The 12,911-nt window shown below is 42.7% G+C and overlaps 1 protein-coding gene across 1 annotated transcript; it reads right to left on the bottom strand.

Moving 5' to 3' along the window:
* Positions 1-224: 224 nt before the first annotated feature.
* On the bottom strand, positions 225-12,527 carry letm2 (leucine zipper-EF-hand containing transmembrane protein 2). The gene is made up of 11 exons (XM_066714403.1): positions 11,923-12,527; positions 11,263-11,336; positions 9,143-9,614; positions 8,249-8,392; positions 7,731-7,868; positions 5,975-6,178; positions 4,913-5,032; positions 4,406-4,525; positions 3,948-4,058; positions 3,752-3,823; positions 225-3,217 (listed from the first exon to the last, which is right to left on the bottom strand). The coding sequence occupies exons 2-11, from the start codon at positions 11,307-11,309 to the stop codon at positions 3,164-3,166; spliced, it is 1,482 nt and encodes a 493-aa protein (XP_066570500.1). The 5' UTR covers positions 11,310-11,336; positions 11,923-12,527; the 3' UTR covers positions 225-3,163.
* Between the last annotated feature and the right edge of the window lie 384 nt (positions 12,528-12,911).

Here is a 12,911-nt window from a genome sequence, read left to right as displayed (position 1 = left end):
ACAGCTGACGTTCATGAAAATCTCAGGATATCTTCTTAATTTAAGGGGGAAAAAGGCAATTCAAGAAAAACATCTTGCTTCCCGTAGAGAATCCATTGCTTTGAGTTGCTGAATGTACCTTCTGTTATCTGTAATGATAAATCCAATATGCAATGCATTGGTTATCTATTTTTTCCCCCAGAAGAAAATCACATTAAAATAAGGAAATCTCGCATACAAGTTGGTCCCTGTGAGAGGAATTTTAATGCAGTCAATTTTGAACTTATTTTCCCCCAAAATGTGCTTATTGGATAGAGTCCTCATTGATACATACCATCACTGTACTGCATTTCCTTGATGGAAACAATACAATGTTGGAAAACACATGGTTACAGTTTAAATGACTTAATGTGTAAATTAATACAAATAAAAACTAACAATGGTGTTTTAGCACAGCATCTTCAAATGGGGTCAAACAAAATACAGAGGAATACCCTTAAACACACTAAAACATCCAGAGTTTAATCATGAAGGGGGAAGAGGGTTATTCTGCAGTCCAATCATCTGGAGTAATTATTTTCTAATCTAATAAGATTTGTTTCACTTTGTGCAAATCATTTCTATGAAAACAAATCTCTCAATATATAATGTTATCCAGCAGGCTTTTGATTTCAATTCCCAAATTCTCATACACATCACTAGTAAAATGAAAGGCAGGGTAGCGGTTCTAGGTGGTGTTCGATGACTAAAAACCAAAATCGAATAAAATGTATAAACACCATTTAAAATGCACTTGTGTTTATATAATGGGGATTCAATTCAAAGAGGCACATTAAGGAATTTTGAAAACTGCTCCTCAAGGTATATGCTATATCTCCCTCTACCTGCACCTGTAAAGTCAAAAGAATTCAACCAAGCGAAATAAAACCAGAGCAGCTACAGAACATGCCAGAAAACCAAAAGGGAAATGTATTTTCACTCTGAATTTGTTTTTTTTTTAATACGACAGTGGCGGTGGACTGATGTCATATTGGTCTCGTGGCTATACAGGGAACAGCAACAGGAAAACATCTTAAAGCAGAGGGACAAGAAAAAACAACTGATAAAATCACATTTATACTACAGTACAAAAATAAAACCTTTGCATTACATGGGGCCCTTCTACATATCTGAGTCAAGCAAGTTAGAAACCCATGATAAATGTAAACATAATATATATATATATATATATATATAATACACACATATATGGGAGAGCAATGACAACAAAAATGTGTACAGTACTGTTTCGGCAAATTCCAAATCAGCTTTTGAAAACGCCATCGCAAATCAACCCAGTTTGAAATCCAACCCGACTTCTGTGTTTTTGTCCTTTACATTTGAAACAGATCTGCGCAAGTCCTGTACTAAAGGGAATCAAAGGTCTAAAGGAAAAAAATAATAATAATAATAATCAAATCCTCCCATCCCAGTACATGGGCAACAAACTTTTTAACACACACATACATATGCAAGAAAGACAAAGTAACTGTGTTAAATTGTGCTTGAAGTCCTACACTCAGACACTGGATCAAAGAAGACACCTTGCTTTCCTTTCCCGATACATCTAATATGTTGTTCCCTTAAGAAATGGTACTTTGATATGTTAAACAACAGACACAATATGTCACAGAGCATTTATATATATATATATATATATATATATATATACACACACACACACACACACACACACACATTCACTTTTCATAATTTCTAAAAGCAAAAACATACAGATCGTAATTCCCCAATATTTTAATGAAATAGCTGATGAAACGGATATATATATAAATTCATAAAGTTTTGAGGGGAAAAGTACATTTCCTATATACACTATATAAATATATATATAAATATTTATAAAAGATACACAGTGTCCATACTTTGGGATTAAAGCACAGTCTACCAAATGGGCCAACCTTTTAAATGTACTTCAAATTCTCCACTAGAGAATTAGGAGTGAAGCAGTCATAACTGACTTAAAGGTCTTATTCTCTCCCACCCAAGAAACTCTTAACGTGATAAATGAGAAGGCAAACAGCGAGTGTGTGAAGTGTAATCTGCTTCGTACTGCAAAGCAAGCCTGAAGCTTCCCCTCCCGTATTTATAGGTACAAAACGACTAATGATCATAATGAGTTTCTGGGGAAAAAAGAAAAAAATTAAATCGTAAAGGAAAGCACAGATTTATTAAGAAGAAAAAAAAAAAAAGCCTACTTTAATACATATATAACTTACAGCTGCAGCTTTAATGGAGAACACTTTTTTTTTGGGGGGGGGGGGGGGGGGGGGGCAAGTATTCAGATGACATCATCCCACACTCCTCTGAATGATGATTATCACGTGACGCATGGGTCAGCAGCGACACTCAAAGGCCTGATGAGCATCAACAACAGCGTCCAGTCACTGTGGGGGGGCCACCCAAAGCACCGCTGCCCATCTTTACGATTTCAAATACAGCATATTTACAAATATACACCGAGCAGCACCAATACCAGAAGTGAGAGACTTGCACTAGTTTGTCAGCAGTTTAACTGAAAGCTGCCATTCCCTCACAATAATACACATGAAAACTCATAGCGGAGTGTTTCTATCTATGAACGGCAATTTCAAATTGAAAGAGGGATTGATATTCAAACACCAACTAACACTTTTTGGGGGTGAAAACAAAACAAAAAAGGGTCTAAATTGTCCTTTTTGTCCTCGTCTCTCGGGAACTGGCTGGTACAGTTACCAAAGCAGGAGTGTTTGGGCTTTCAACACCATCACCATTAGAAATAAAAAGCTGCACTTTCAGAACCCCCCCCCGCTGTATTCCTGGTTTACGCTGGGCTGCTTCTCATGGACGGATGCGAAGCTGGAGTGAATTCAGGTGGGCAGCGGTGCTCCTGTCCGTCTGTCTGTCTGTCTGTCCTGGGACCTGGCTTCTGCTTGGCGGTGAACCGTTAAAAAAGAATCCCAGCTGCTGGCAGGGATGCGATGTGAACTGCATTTTGGGGAGGGGGGTGAGCAGAAATACAGCACAGAATGCTTTGCTTCCACAGCAGCACCTTGGCGGGGTACATCCCACACTGTTCTCCTTCTGCGGGGATCCTCCTCGTCTGAGGGGCAAGAGAATTTCCCAGAATGCCCCTCGGACTCCACCTTCAGATCCCATTGGCACTGGCTTTGGCTTGCTGCGTTGCTGGAGCAGCTTTCGTCTGGTCATGGCAAGAAAAGGTAAAAAATCATTAGTATTCCACAGATCCGAAAAAACTATGTACCTGGGAATCAACTCTTACCGTTTTTTTTTTTTTTAACAGAAGATAACAAAGGCTAATCTGGCTTAAGCAGTTCAGGATCTTGATATAATGGCTGTCCTCCATCGTTTGTTACTCACTTAAGCCCATTAAACAAGCCCTTGAGAAGTTAATCTCATAAACGGTACATATTTGATTGGCTGTGGATTAGGCCTACATGACTAATGTTCTCTTGTTCCCCACTCCTGGCAGTTAGCATAAAATTATATAAAAAAGAAGAATACAAATAAATTTGGCTACTGGTTTGACAAACAAAACAACCTTTGAACCTTTTGATTTATTAGAATGAAACGAACAGTTAATTTGTGCTTTTTGCGATGCCAACAGCATGCATCTGCAGAGAGCAGGATGAAGAATTTGGTTTCGCACCTAAACTGCAGAAAGTGAAACATCTGGAAAAGCACAAAGGCCACGTTTGAGAAGCCTGGGACTTACTGGAGGCAGGGGAGCAGTTTTTGGAGATGCCTCTGTAGCAGCTTTCAAGGGTTTTTCCAAGATTTCTTCACCCTTAAACAAATCGGAATTGACAGATGTGATAACAAACCAATTAAAATCCTCAAAGACTAACCTCTACATTCAAAAAAAAAAAAAAAGTTAAGACCAAACTACAGATCGCAAAGTGCTTCCATACCTTTATGGCCTGAATGACTGGCGCCGGGTCCACCAGAATTTCCAGAGGGGGAGGCAGTGTTTTCTCTGGGGCTGTGGGTTCAGTACTTTCAGCCACAGGAGGAATAATGGTCTGCAACACAAAACCGAACCAATCAGACTGACCGCACACTCACCCCGCTCACAAAAACATCCACCCAAGTTTCCAGAATGAAGAGCGGACGGAATAGATGTCAGTCAATACAAAAAAATATATAAAAAGGAGGTAAGGGGGACAACAAAATATCTTCAATTGTGGGCCCAAGCAAAATCTAGGCTTGGAATTACAGCTACTTGAGCCAAAATGTTCCTCTCCCATCAAACGAGCCACCGATATAGCAGAGACAGCATAAAGCGGGGATTAACAGGGCAGGAAAGGAAGGGGAAATCAAAATGAAAGCAAGCTCTCCTCTCACAGCCCACTCAGTCAGGGGGACTCACTTCCAGCTTTGGTACAGGTGGCACCACAGGCGGCTTTGGCATGATGTCCGTCAGGTACATGGCACGGGACAGCAGTAGGAGAGAGGGCGGCACGTTCTCCTTTAGGTGCAGGTCCAGCCACTGCATTGGGGAGGAAGAGCAGAGGAGATTTACAACTGCAGAAAGCAAAGGCGGAGATAAAACTCCTGCACAAAAACAGTTTTCGGTGACCTGCACCAGAATCTTATCCAGTCAAATTCTTTTTTTCATTCCCAATTAAATCGGTCCCTGAAAACAGAAGTTGAGCATGTAACAACTACAACTACTTGCATGGATCTCCAGGATTGTTATAAAGTAATGCAATTTGTCTAGAAAAGAAACAAACTATGAATAATTTTGTAAATACAGTGTTGTTTATTGATAATTTTGTACTCTTTAGACCTTGAGACTCGGCTTGGATAAAGACCGCTAAAGACTTCATAATGATATTGGCAATGACAAAGATAAATACAGAAGGGTGGGGGTGACCTGTTGCAGCTGCTGCCGGAGTTGATCTTCTGTCAGCCCCAGCGACCTCATGCCCCGGCTTCGGCACGCGGCCTGCAGCTCAGACACACTCATGGCCGCCACGCCTTCCCTCGCAATCATCTGCACAACCGAAGAGCACATGGGCATTACATAACTTCCCCAGCTGCCCTGGGCTCAACCCCGTCCTTACACAAGAGCAGAAAAAAGAAAAATGCAACCACCAACAGGGGCTGTAGCAGGTCGGCAGTCACACACACACAGGGAATCTAGCTAGTTCGCCTAAGGTTCAGCTGGTCTCCTTTTTCTGCTCGATTTCAGTCACAGTCTCATGATTTTGCAGACTCATCTCAGTTGCGTGGGTTTGAGTCGTTTCGAAGCTGCAGTGCAGACACTGTCCAGGGATGTTGTTTTAATGGCTTAGTAGACTAAAATTGCCCATCATTTTCCTGCATTGAAATTTCTCGTTTACATTTCCTATGTCGATATGGTGAGCTATTCTGAGATGACTGCTAGGTTCAACATGAAAAAAATAATTGATAAGCCTTTTAGTGGAATTGAATGATTCTGAAACTAATAGAAAGCAAATGCTGATGAAAATAACAAGGGCTAGAGAGAGTGTGTTGAAACAATAACTCCGACTCCTTGTGTAGCGGCGCTATATTTAGCTAAAAGGCTCCGATTGCACAAGGTAATTGTGCCAAACATTGCTAAACCATATTGCTAGCAGTCAGCTGCAAGCTCACAATGCCTGTCTGGTTACATTAAACTGAAATGAGTCTAACAGAAAAAGAAAACCGTGCACCCCAAAAAGAAGAAATGTGGATTAGAAAAACAATACTTATATCTCAATGCACTGAATTGTTTTTTTGATAATTAAATGTTGTCCTTGGGAGCTAAACTCTAAATACAAGACAAACAAAATACACCACCAATATACCAGACCTAACCAAACACGTTTTAGGTTTTCATGCAAGTCGATGACTTCAAGAGACAAAAGCCTACTGGACTGTGGTCCCTGGAGACGGGACCGCCAGGCCCCTCTGTGTCCCCCTGCACTCTCACCTCATCGTCTGCCTTGATGTTACGCAGGTTGAGCATGAGCTGGAAGCGCAGCAGGTTGTTGGTGCCGATGGGCTGCAGCTCCAGCAGCTTACACAGGGCCACCAGCTGGGGGCGCTCCAGGTGCTCCAGGGTGAGCTCGTCCTCAAAGAGCTTGGAGAAGCGCACGATGTCCTTGGTGGTGGGCTGTTCCCCAGTGTGTCGCACCTGCACAGAAACACCCAATCAGACACCGCAAATACGGCCACAAACATCTCAGGACTGTCAAGACTTAAAAAAAAGATAGTATTCGTATGCTTTTACCCACTTAAGATGACAGAGCTTTTATCAGTGGTATGCTGCCCCAAGAAACATTGATTATTATTTTATTTTTTTAACTCTGCTATTAAACTCAAGGCAACCTGCAATCTCCCAACATGTTATCTTTAGTGGAGACCTTTAACCACCTTGAAAGAGTTATCCCATTGCTTCTGCTTTATTAATAGTTAATGTCTAAATCAGACAACACAGGTACTGATAGTGACGCAGTCAAAGGGGAAAAACAAATTAGCACAAACATACACCAGGTAAACAGAAGACCTGATTAGAACAAAAGAAAATTAAGAACTACCTAGGATATAACTTCCTGAAGTGATAACTACATCAGAGTTCCAGATAAATTAACCTGTTAAACAATTATATGAAATTAATTCCTCAATTCCTGTAGCCCTTCTTGTTTTGTTTTGTTATTTTTAGCATGACATTCATGCCCCTAAGAGCTGTATTTCTCACCGTGCCGTATAACAGCCCATTAATACCCATATCTTCCTTTCCCACAGAGGAACTTTGTAGGACACTATGGGTCTGACATGTGTTAAGGGCAATATAACCTATAATCACACTACTGTACACTCATAAACTGACTTTACTACAGAAAAACACTAAAACAATTGGACCAGAAAATTCTGTAGCTGTTATTTCAGCAAATGAAGAATCTAAACTGTATGTATACATCCTTCACTCCTATGTACAGAAACACTGCATATAACATCCTTCACTTCAGCACTACAACAGGGACATTTGTATCCCTTTAACAGGAATGAGTCATTTCTAATCTTTATTCAGGTCCCTTAAACTCATTTCCAAGGGCTAGTATATAAAATGTGACATGTATCCACTTTCTGCACCTTTAACAATATAAATGCAGTGATTTGATTACATGACTCTCAGTTGCAACCAACATCATGCCTTGTCCCATCATTCTGTACATCTCCTTTTATACACTGATCAGAGACGGGGCCTCAAACTCAGTTCCTTGAGGGCCACAGTGCCTTCTGCTTTTTCATTCCAGCTAGAGCTTTCAATTACTGGTCATTTGATCAAGTACACACATATAACAATGTCTGAAAGTCTTAAATCAGCTGACAGCTTAACAGGTTCTTTCAATTCCTGTGGCCACTACCTGTAACATAAATTTGCAGTCAGGAGAAGAGTATTCAATTAATCTACTTAAATCACCCACTTCAACCAATTGAAGAAGCACAACAAAAGACATTCCGGTACTCCAAGTGTTTAGTTTGAGAGCCCAGTTGTAGAGAACTGTAATTGTATGGAAGAGCAGACAAACTAATTACATAAACAAATGGATAAACTCGAACAAAAAATAAATAAACTTGTTTTATACTGGAATGACACCTTTAGGATATCTTTCTTCACTAAATTCACCTTAAATCACCCATAAATGTGCCTAGTTGCATGTCTCCCGGGTTGGTGCACATACCTGTTGCACATACGTTGAGAATTTCTGCGTTTCGTCTGCGTTCTGTGCTTTGTTTCGCCTGGCCATCTCCGCAATGGTCTCTTGAAGGAATTTCGCCAGCTCCAATTTGGCTGCCAGGCCCTTTTTCTGCTTCTCCTCCTGGGAAGAAAAGAACCAACTGCTCCTTACACTGAAAACTCAGCAGGACAGGACAGCACATGGCAAGAGCCAATGGGACAATGTGATCAGATCTTTCCATTTTAAATGCAGCTATGAACACATCACTGGGAACCGGGAAACCTAAAGGACAGATGCTTCCCACAAGAATTTCTACCAGAGAATTTGGATTTGAATCTCAACTTTTATAAACAACTACTCTCCTGCAAACACAAGTGAGGTCTTCTATACAAAATAGCAAATAATTTGTATTTTGTGTAACTGTTCTGTATGGAATGGTTTCCATTTTTGCTTTCACTGACCAATTATATCTGGCTTATCTGCCTTTTTGTTTAACTTTAATGTCTTTCAGGTTTGAATACCTTCTTGGATTCCGTCTCGAAGGTAGACGGCAGCATTTCGGGAAACAGTTTCAGGAATACAGGCAGCAGGAACTCCATGAACGGGACGATGATGAAAACGGTGAAGGGGACCAGGCGGAACAGGTCAGCACAGGTCCGCATCAGCTGCAACCCAAGCAAGAACGAGGCACAAATTACATTAAAACGGTCAATTTCTAACCTCGCCTTCTATCACACTCCCAAAACGCTTGTTGGCCTTCTTACTGGGGCACTTTAATTTCACAGTGCGCAATCAATGGTGGCGTTGAATCCTGTTTTACAACCTGGAGATGATACATGGTTAATACTAGAAATTATAAGACAAACCTTGCTATGGAGGACACGCAGAATGTTTATTCAGTGTAGCTGTCATGGTGTTGCTATGAATTGGGTGTTGACTATTTATTTGTTTAATAGTCTTTACACGCCTAAACCACATCTTCCTTTTCTGGGAGTCACAGTTATGTGGGCCTTCAAAAACTCTTAAAACCTTCTGGCCAGAAACAGGCTTCAGCCTCAAACAAAATCTAAGCCTTTTCAAATATGTATTTGTAAATATACAAATGCAAGGACTTTTTTTTTTTTTATAAATCAGGGGTGTTTGGCATTTTACACCTTTTAATGGATTAATCATTTAACTATTTTAGTTTGTTTGCTAAATAATCTGAGCAATTAAGATATTGCAGTTGTGCCGACAATTTATTTCCTCTGGAGTGTTTTAACCAGGCAGAGTCATAGCTGGCTCATAATATGCGAACTCGTGATTTTGAGCACAATTAAAGTGCACTCTATTCAATTAGAGAGTTATGTGGATTTATAATAATCATCATCACATTCGTTTTTTTTTTTTTCCCCTCAGACTTCTAGAGAATTTACCCTTCTCCTCTCTCTCCTGGTGAGCTGCTGTCCATGCAGTAGCCTCCAAACCATCCTGCCGGCGATCTTGGTGTCGATACCCAAAAGTCTGAATCCATCATAATAATGCTTTAGTTCGTCCAGCACTCGTTGTCTCAGGGTCTTTTTCACCACTGCTTTCTCTCCGATGTCAACCGTAGGGGAGGTAGAGGTGGGAGCGGGAGTGGGAGTGGGAGCAGCAGCAGGAGATGCGGGATGGGAGTCCTGTTTCTCGGAGGCGCCTGACCCGGGCTCCGTTTTAGCATCCTGGAGCCAGCAGCGGGAGCCATGCAGACACCGGGCTGAGAGGTAGTTGGTCCTCCCGTGGGGCAGAGCGCAGGAAGTATAAGCCGAATTCACAGCCCTTTGGGTGAGGCAAGTCCTGTTCACATGCTCCACGTGAAAGTGGGATAGAGAAGGGCAGTGGGGTCTCTGTATGAGCAGGCACGTTCCCCTGCAACAATAAAGCAACGGTCAGTGTCTTCTCTGCATGTTTATTCACAGTATATAGCCATGCAGGGTGTAGCTTTATGGTTTAAGTTAAAAGGAAGTTGATCTAGTGCAGGGGTTCCCAACCCTGGTCCAACCGAGGTCTCAATTACTTGATTGAACACAATTCTATACTTAATTATTTTAAACAGTAGGGGTTTTAAGTTAAAAGGTTCTGTTTTAAGAAATTATTAGTTCAATTAACTAATTGAGATCTCGGTTGGAACAAAAACCAGCAGGGTAGGGGCTCCTCCAGGACCAGGGTCGGAAATCACTGACTTAGTGTAAAGCATTCCCAAAAGAGCCCCATTTCTGGGGGGATTCATTTAAGTCCTGTCTGTTGGTATACCCAGAGAAAGACAGACATTGCATGGATATACACCGATCAGCCATAACATTATGACCACTTGCCTAATATTGTATAGGTCCCAAAACAGCCCTGACCCGTCGTGGCATGGACTCCACTAGACCTCTGAAGGTGTGATGTGGTATCTGGCACCAAGACGTTAGCAGCAGATCCTTTAAGTCCTGTAAGTTGCGAGGTGGGGCCTCCATGGATCGGACTTGTTTGTCCAGCACATCCCACAGATGCTCGATTGGATTGAGATCTGGGGAATTTGGAGGCCAAGTCAACACCTTGAACTCGTGATTCATCAGATCAGGCCACCTTCTTCCATTGCTCTGTGGTCCAGTTCTGATGCTCACGTGCCCATTGTAGGCGCTTTCGGCAGTGGACAGGGGTCAGCATGGGCACCCTGTCTGGTCTGCGGCTACGCAGCCCCATACACAACAAACTGCGATGCACTGTGTGTTCTGACACCTTTCTATCAGAACCAGCATTAACTTTTTCAGCAATTTGAGCTACAGTAGCTCGTCTGTTAAATCGGACCACACGGGCCAGCCTTTGCTCTCCACGTGCACCCATGACCCTGTTGCCGGTTCACCGCTTTTCCTTCCTTGGACCACTTTTGATAGGTACTGACTACTGCAGACCGGGAACACCCCACAAGAGCTGCAGTTTTGGAGATGCTCTGACCCAGTCGTCTAGCCATCGCAATCTGGCCCAATTTGGTCGCCCAGATCCTTACGCTGCCCATTTTTCCTGCTTCTAACACATCAACTTACGAGGACAAAATGTTCACTTGCTGCCTAATATATCCCACCCACTGACAGGTGCCATGATAACAAGATCATCAGTGTTATTCACTTCACCTGTCAGTGGTCATAATGTTATGGCTGATTGGTGTATAGTAGAGACTCTGTATCTGACATAGGTCGTGCAAAATGATACATATTAATATTATTACATTGTATCTTTGTGTATACTTTCAACAAATTCATTTGATAACATCCATTCACTCATGTTTTAATATTGTAAGCAAAGATGCTGTATAGAGATTTGTAGATCTTCCAGTCATAACTGATTATCCTTTATCTAATCAATGTAACACGTGTTGTTGTTATGTTTAGTCCAGCTGACGTACTTCCTTCTTCTGTATCACAGTGTTTTCAGGCACACTTGCATTAGTGCATCACATTTTAAATTAATTGCTCACTATTAAACAGAGTGTCTGCTACTGAATCGTCACCTTCTTTTAGCATCAATAACTCACCTGGATCTGGTCACAGCCAGGATAACCTGGGAACTAAAAGCTGCCATCGTCTTCTCCGTGTAAAAGTGACGAACCTAAACAATAACATCACATCATTTAGTGTTTTTTTTCTTCTTCAAGTTTCTGGTTTTGCAATAGCTTAAATAGATTAAAACGAAAATAGATGTTTCCGGGAATTACATGGAAAGTAAGTCAGTTTTTTCTTGATCATTTGTATTTGAAAATACACCACATACATCCAAGACAAATAGTGGTGTGTACTGTTAAAACAAGGTGCTGTATTATCCTATCAATTTAAAAACTATCTTTGTTTTGTTGATGTGATCACATTGTATGGCCTATATGTTTAGCAGCATTTTTCTTAACTTGCATCATGGCATTATTTGCGTATCGGCCTTTAGATGTTGCCAAAATGTATTCAACTTCAGATCAAAGCTACAAGTGGCAGGTGCTCCTATTTGAAATGTCTAGCATAACATTATCTATTTTCTTGTGTAGCTACCAGTACACACACTTACAATAATAACACTTGGCCAACAGTCAATAGCGACTAGCGACCTTTAAAATGATACACAACGACAAAATCAAAACCCAACTCAGATGCTATTAGTCACTAAAAAGACACACGACCCATTTACGTGAACCTGTATAAGGACTTACCAGTTAGGCCCTACGCGACCCGGTCCAATTCTGCCACCGGCACGAATTCCAACGGAGTGATACGCGGCCAGATTGTCCCGTGAAGGCCACCGTTAAAAATACCTCGCCGTTGACAGATCCAAACTTACAACAAAGTGCCTCGTTTGTGAGAAACAAACACAGAAAGCCCCACAACCGCTCCCACCGACGTCCCACGGCAAACCCGGTCTCCCAAACCTTTCCACTGTGCCAGACAGCCGTCACTGGACGCGCCGGACACACAGGCTGGATGTGGGGGAGAGACACAACAACAGCCCCGTGCGTCTGTGCGCCGAGCTGCAGCCGAGCCAGGCGTCACTGTCCCTCGTCTATGAGACCGAGGACCGCCCGGTCGGTGAGACGCTGGAGACGCGAAGCGACACCGGGCAGGAATAAATAAAAACCCACCGACGACGAGGCTTCCCGGCCCGTCTCTGAGCGAATCCGACACCCCCGGGTCGTGCTGGGCCCAGGCTGTGTAACTGCAGGTCAGCCGTGACGCGCTGCGTGACGCGCATCGGGCGAGGGGGAGCCGGCGCTTCCAATGGCTGCAGCGCGGAGCCGCCGATGCGGGCGACGCCGAGGCCAGTCAGCGGTAAGAGAGCGATCCGGGGGAGGGGGCGGCAGCCGCATCCACTCGCTGTCTGACTCACTCACACACACAGCCGTGCAGCTGCGTAAACCACAGGTCGTGTTCGTGTCGCGCAGATGTCCGCAGTTGTGCAGAATTCCACCGATCCCATTGGCGGAGCCGCGCAGAGCTGCGTACATCTGCGCAGCAAGAACGCGCCCGCAATCTTCATATTGATTGGCAGCTGCGTGTCTGCGCGTTAATTAGCTGTATTGCAGGTCCATGTTTGTTTCACTTCCCGTCATTTAGAGGGACTTCGTATATATTGCTTTTTTTTTCTAATAAGAAATCTAATCATCGTAATCATGATTCGTTCGTTTGCATATTCCCACCGAGTGGG

Source organism: Amia ocellicauda, chromosome 9 (genome assembly GCF_036373705.1).
Source record: "Amia ocellicauda isolate fAmiCal2 chromosome 9, fAmiCal2.hap1, whole genome shotgun sequence".
NCBI lineage: Eukaryota > Metazoa > Chordata > Actinopteri > Amiiformes > Amiidae > Amia > Amia ocellicauda.
The sequence above is the reverse complement of the archived record's forward strand: the minus strand, read 5'-3'. Positions and strand labels throughout refer to the sequence as shown.

Bases quoted from the DNA above. Each gene is read 5' to 3' on its own strand.
- letm2 (XM_066714403.1), bottom strand. From the start codon at position 11,309: ATGGCAGCTTTTAGTTCCCAGGTTATCCTGGCTGTGACCAGATCCAG. The intron at 4,526-4,912 runs GTCACCCCCACC...TCCCCAATGCAG, and splicing joins TCCGGCAGCAGCTGCAACAG to TGGCTGGACCTGCACCTAAA. The intron at 3,218-3,751 runs GTAAGTCCCAGG...TGCCATGACCAG, and splicing joins AAACTGCTCCCCTGCCTCCA to ACGAAAGCTGCTCCAGCAAC.